The sequence below is a fragment of the Buceros rhinoceros genome, unplaced genomic scaffold, assembly GCF_000710305.1.
Source record: "Buceros rhinoceros silvestris isolate BGI_N320 unplaced genomic scaffold, ASM71030v1 scaffold8980, whole genome shotgun sequence".
Classification (NCBI taxonomy): Eukaryota; Metazoa; Chordata; class Aves; order Bucerotiformes; family Bucerotidae; genus Buceros; species Buceros rhinoceros.
In genome coordinates, this window is record NW_010391260.1 from 17,232 (window position 1) to 23,536 (window position 6,305).

Consider the following 6,305-nt stretch of genomic DNA (forward strand, 5'->3'; position numbering starts at 1 on the left):
GAATGACAGGACGAGGGGGAATGGCCTCAAGTTGCGCCAGGGGAGATTTAGGTTGGATATTAGGAAAAATTTCTTTACAGAGAGGGTTATTAACATTGGAACAGGCTGCCCAGGGAGGTGGTGGAGTCCCCATCCCTGGAGGTGTTTAAAAACCGTGTGGATTTGGTGCTGAGGGTCATGGTTTAGGGACCCTGGCAGTGCAGGGTGAATGGCTGGACTTGATGATCTTAGAGGTCTCTTCCAACCAGATGATTCTGTGATTATCTGTAAATTATAGATATGTATAGAATTTACAGATAGCAACCTGTTCAAGAAGTTTGCCAATCAGTAAAGCAAAAATACGCTAACTGCGTCTTGCAAATACTTAACGGAATATCAAGTGGGTTTTCAGCATGACATTGTATTGATTCCTAATGAGTCTCCTCTGCTTTTCAAGCATTTACTTAGCATTTAGTGTGAAATGACAACTGCAAAACTGACAACCCAGCCAGCATTTACGTTTAATTTCTAGAATTCAGGTTTGATGACTTACAAATACCTGCAAGGTACCTAGTACTTTTATCATATAAATACCAAGTACAGGATTTAGTAATTTCTTGTATGTGAAGTGGAAATGTACTTGACTGCCTTATGAAAACCTTTATTTACATTTGCTTTTAGAACATATTTTCTGAATTTATAACTATTGAAATGTTATTCCATGGGAAAGCTTTAGAGATCTATACTGCTGCCTACCAAAATATCCAAAATATTGATGAAAACGAAGATTTAGAGGTAAGAGTGATTAAGATTTGCTTTTCAATTTACTTACTACATAAACCCAGTTTTCACACTTTTCTGAATGTCCCAGGCAGAAAATGCAATGTATGTTTCAGTATCCCAGAACAGACTTCTTACACATACCGAGCCCTTTTTTTGCACTTCCCAAGCATGCAGGTTTATAAACTCAGAGATTTTAAAAACAGAGACGAACTGCAGTGGCCATCTGATCTTTCCCACAAAATACAGATAAGAGTCTTTTCCTAAATTAACTGTCACTCCAAGCTCAGCTAATTGTAGTTCTTCAAGAACACCACTGCTGTGAATTGCACTGTGAAGATGCACAGTAAGAGAAAATCTTACGCAGCTCTGCTAAGATGTTCTAAAGACTAATTCATCAAATTTTTTTCTCTTATTTCTATTCTGCGTTTTGTTTGCTTGTTTTCATCTTTTTTTTTTTTTTTTGGCTGTTCCAGAATTAAGATATTTGTTACCAATTTGGGGGGGGGATTTTTGCCTTGTGGCAGTTATAGCTTCCTTCCAAGTCACCCCGCTGTTCTCTTTGAGTTAGTCCCTCTCTCTCAAGACATGTTTTTCAGTCCTTTATTCATTCCAGCAGTTCTAAATGTTGGGCCTTTACACTTACTGTCATTGAAATGTATGTTGTGTGTATATGTGTTCAGGTTGTCAAGAAAGTTGGATCAATTTGGGGCGTTTTTTTGTAAATCTTCCCGGTCCTGATTTTATTTTTTCCATGACATAGCTGAGGACCAAGGATGGCAGTGTTCAGTTAGCACAAGACATACAAAATTATGATTCTTCAGTGACAGTCACATTTGAGACTGCTTAGTATTTTTACTTCATTTGAACTATGCCAGGGCACTTTCATACTATTCTAGTTTCACAATTAAAATGTCAAGTGGCACCAATTAAAAAATATCCTTTAAGTCAATACTTTATCTTTCACAACCACGTTTTATAATCTCATTTTAATATTTCCCACTAATTGGAAAATATTTACTTTCCATAAAAATACTAAGTGACAGTAATTCTACTATCTTCTATCTTCTTTGACTTTGTTAGTAAAGTCTTGCACAAACAGCTTTGTTAGTATGAGGCTGGTTTTGGGGTATTCAAAGAACTTGTAAATATAATGGATGTCTCCCCTGTATTCTAAGGGTTTTCCTAAATTTTTCTTGAGCTAAACATTTCAGATAAAATTCCTCTGATTCAGCTGTGACTGGCAGCCAGGATTTGGTTGTGAAGGGGCTAAGAGTTCATCTCTCGAAAGAAATGGAGGGCCTGAAGGGAGTTGCTGGCATGCATACCTCTAGGTTAGCCTGAAACTCAGCTATGAATGTTTGTGGGAAACCATTGCAGTTTTTCACTTGTAAATGCCCTCAAGTCTCTGAATAATGTTTAATTTGACCTCATAAGTGTGTTGAGCAAGGATGCTGTTTCAGCTAAAAGTGATCAAACTACAGTTGACGTGTATTTCCGGAGCACATTTAATTGTCCAATCTTAGTGATTGTTAGCTTGCAAGCTGTATCATGGCACCCAAGTCACAGGGTTTTTTCATTTGAACAGGTTTTTCGGAGCTCGCTTTATCCACCAGACTATCAATCTCGCTTAGACATAGTTCGTGCAAATTCAAAGTCCCCCGTGCAGAGAACGGGCTCCTTAAAATCTTCATTGAGGACAGTACAGGTAAGAAAGAAAAATCTAATGCTAAGTCACGGTATTAAAAGAATGTCTTAAGTTGAGCCTTAGCTAATGTATATGTACGTGGATCCACTATCTTTACTTAGTTCAGGACGGTTACAAAGGCAAAGAAACTGCCAAGGGTATAAAAATCATATTAGCTTTTAATAATGCAGCTTCTAAGTATCATTTTTATTTGAGGAAAAAACAAAATCAGCTTTTAAAGCTGCACTACTTTTGAAGAATATCATGTACAGTGATACTATTTTTTTCATCAACAGACTGTGGCATCTTATAGAGAAAAGATCTAGGAGCTTATTGGAAACAATTTATGTTCTTTAAATAACACTTGCATATTCTTAGTGTCCAGATCATAGACTGTGGATTCTCTGTCAGATCCTAACTCATGCCTTCTAGCAGCAGAGCGAACCCGTGTCCAACAGACCTTTCCTTTCATACTCTGAAAATTCAGAGCAGGTGAGGAAAAGAAGGTTGATAAAAATCAGTGAAACAGATGGAGAAAGTGCCACAGTTTTTGAACCAGCTACCTTTCAAAAATATTTGACACTTGCAGCAGTAAGCTTGCAGACATTGCAAAATGACTAAATTATTTTTTCTTATTGCATCCTTAATCCTGTAACTAAGATGATTCTTACTGGTGTTCCATTTGACAAAGATGGCCAAATTTTAAATTTATGCATCCCACTTTTCTTCTTTGGATAGAGTCAGGCGTTTATATTGTAATACTGAAAAGTTTTCTTGACTTCATATGCACCATTAGCTCTTCTCTGCTCTCAGTACAGAACGGATCAGTTATTACAGTTGAGTTATTCTGTTGCTGAAAGTATGAGTCGTGCCATCTGAAAAAAGAACCCAGTAATTCAGTGTATGAAAACCAACCTTGACTCTGAATACGTTGCCCCTTCTCTCTACGAAACAAACACATTTCAAGTTCAAGCTACTTGAGAAAATGTTTACCTGTTCCTTTTTTTTAAGACCTGAGGAAGCTGTCAAAAATCTGTTCCCATCTTCCTTGAGAACTTGCTGCAGAACTGTAAAACTGTATCAAGGGTATAGGAACATCTGTAATTACTTTGAGGTGCCACAGATAGCAATGTTTTGGACTCCCTTTAAAAAAACAAACAAAACTGAATGTACGTACACTGTGATTTCTCTCAGAGATGGAGTGAAACTCCATTTTGACAAACTTGCAAGGTCACCCTACTCTCCTCCTAGACCTCTGTTTTAGCTAAAACTTCAGATGTTAGTGTTCTTGTAAACTCTCACTGGAATATCTGAAAAGAACAGTAAGTCATCTTGACCTACAGGCAAACTCAAGACATTTCAAAATGTCATCTTACTGGGCTATGCAGAGTATCTGCAGAGGAGGATAACCTGGCAGAAAAAAGGGGTGGAACACCCTAGTAATGCAGTCACTGTAGAGCAGTAAAGAAGAGGCAGGCATCCTGTTCTGCACACCCCCATGCTGCCCTTTTTGATTCTGCAAATAGTATGTTGCATCAGGATCAGTACCCTGAACTACAGCAAGGGCTCTAATCTCGGAACCCACCAAACATCTCACATGCTGCATTCAGGAAAACCTCCAGGTGACTTGTTTGACCTTTCTGTGGATCTTTCACTCACAAAGTTTTCTTAAGTCTGGTTTCGTGCTTCGTAACAATCACTTACTGACCATAATGCAGTACTTTGGAATTGTCAGTTTAAAGCACCATAAATAATACAGTAAGCAGTTCTCAGAATTGCAGAGACTGGGATTGGGGAAAGAGGGGACATGACACAAACACTAACCAGTAGGTGTGGGGTGGGGCAGGAAGTCACTGCATAACAAATGGGATAAACCATGCTGTAACACTTGTCTGTCAGAGGATTTAGGACATAAAATCCTTGATCTTATTTCTGGTTCTGTGAAGTACTTTTCTGTATTATTTCCATATTAAATATCTAAAGTACTCTTGAGCTTGATTAAGTTTTTCACAAAGAGCTACCGCCTTTTAAAGTTCTGGTGCCTAAATGTGGTGTCATGGAGCTGTCAGGCATCACGAATTTAAGCATCCTGTCACTCCTGCAAAGTTAACAAAAGCAGGAGTTTGAAAAGACCACTGATATTTTGTGTCCATCTTCATTCTTTTGTCCCTCAACTCTTTTACCCCCTTGACTTTCACAGTAGTTTTCAACTTGCAATCAGACTAGCTGAAGCAACTGAGGTGCTAGTTTCTCCACCCCACCTGCCAGACTTCATTTAGCAGATGGTCCTATAAAACCACAGGGAAAGGAGCAACGGGGAATCCAGTGTTCCAAGCTGAACTGACAGTACAAGAAGACTTGCATTTTTTCATTTCTGTGTAATTAATAACACCCAGAGAGAAAACTTCAGTGCACCAGGAAAGCTGTTTTTCATAGGATGCTCCCCATTATAATCAAATCTCTTCAGGGGTTCAGGGCTTTTTTTTAAACATTACTATTGCAGATACTTAGTTTTACACAAGTTCTGAATAGGCTGTTTAAGTTTTTGTGACAATCCTTTGCAAATCCCTTGGTTTTATGCTTTACTTGGCAATTTATCTTCAACATGCAGTTTTCCTGATTCAGGTTGGTATACTGTATTTTAGAACTATAGCAGAAGAGAACAACCTTTTCCGGATACCAAACTTAGCTAGACAAGTTCCATCCACATGCATTTAGAGAGCCAGCTGTTTTGCACCTGACCTCTAAGTCAGCGAAGTATCATTTTAACCATGGTTGAAAATACCTGCAAGCAAAGGGTCCAGCACTCCCCGCTGTGTCAGGCATGAGAATTGCCACGCTTCCTGTGTTAGTACATGCAGTGAAACACGCAGCTTAGACAGCTTAAGCAAGGACAGTCATCACCTACATGCAAACTCAGAGAATTCATTTTCACATAAAATTGTTTATGATGAGCAATAAATTATCAGATTCCATTAAATTTTACAAATTTCTTTTCAGCATTAAATAATAAAAAATTAAATTTTCAAGTACTGGCATGTTCTAGCTTTATGGCAAAATTACATGAATTTATACTGGCTAATTTCCTTCCTCACTTCCCTTACTCTGATCCAGTTAGCCACCACTGATAATTTTTAACTTACTATTTAGTTACTTCCAGCATGGTCAGAAGTACTTTGACTTGTGTTCTCAGAGTTGTGAGAAAAAAAAAAAAACAACCCTGAAAGCTGAAATAGCACCTGTTATTTCAGGAAAGAGCAAGGGGGAGCTTTTATTCAGAAATATGACTGAAGTTCTGCTTAAGAATTTCAGATGCTCTGAACTAGAAAAAGCTTGGAAAATTAGTCTATCCATTGAAATGAAGCTACCTTAACAGGCTCAATCTGCAGCACTCCTTAATCTCCAGTTACAAATCAGTGTAATTGTCTTTTCCTCCTTTCACAGAATCAAAGATTGCTGGTTTAGGCATGTAGACTCAAATTAACCCAGCTTCACCTAATGATTAACTCAATTTTCTGTTATAGTCACAGATTTGTAAGCAAGCATTTGCTTCAAGCTAAATTACCTACTTTGTCAGCATCAATAAGGATTTTTCTTTCATTAGTTCAATGACTGCAGTTTGCTTTATGCTCACAGAAAAAGCTTTTGTTACATATATAATTGTATGAATTATGAAATCTCAGAAGTCAATTTAAGAACCAGAATTTAAGAACTTTTAAAACAGGGAGTTGTGGAAAAAAAAAAAGGCAAGTTTTATCTTCAGTACTGAAGTTTTATTATATCACTCACTGGATGTAAGAAAACTCAGAAAATACAACCAAAATTAGAGCTGCAGATGCCCTTATAGAGAACTGCTGAA

General features: G+C 37.7%; 1 protein-coding gene across 1 annotated transcript in view; it reads left to right on the plus strand.

Annotated features, from left to right (window-relative positions):
• The window catches only part of FAM92A1 (family with sequence similarity 92, member A1), a 22,741-nt gene that overhangs the window by 15,426 nt on the left and 1,010 nt on the right, over window positions 1-6,305 (plus strand). Inside the window, exons 6-7 of the mRNA XM_010140872.1 lie at window positions 661-774; window positions 2,348-2,467. Of these exons, the coding sequence (XP_010139174.1) occupies window positions 661-774; window positions 2,348-2,467 (234 nt within the window). The remainder of the gene's footprint in view (window positions 1-660; window positions 775-2,347; window positions 2,468-6,305) is intronic.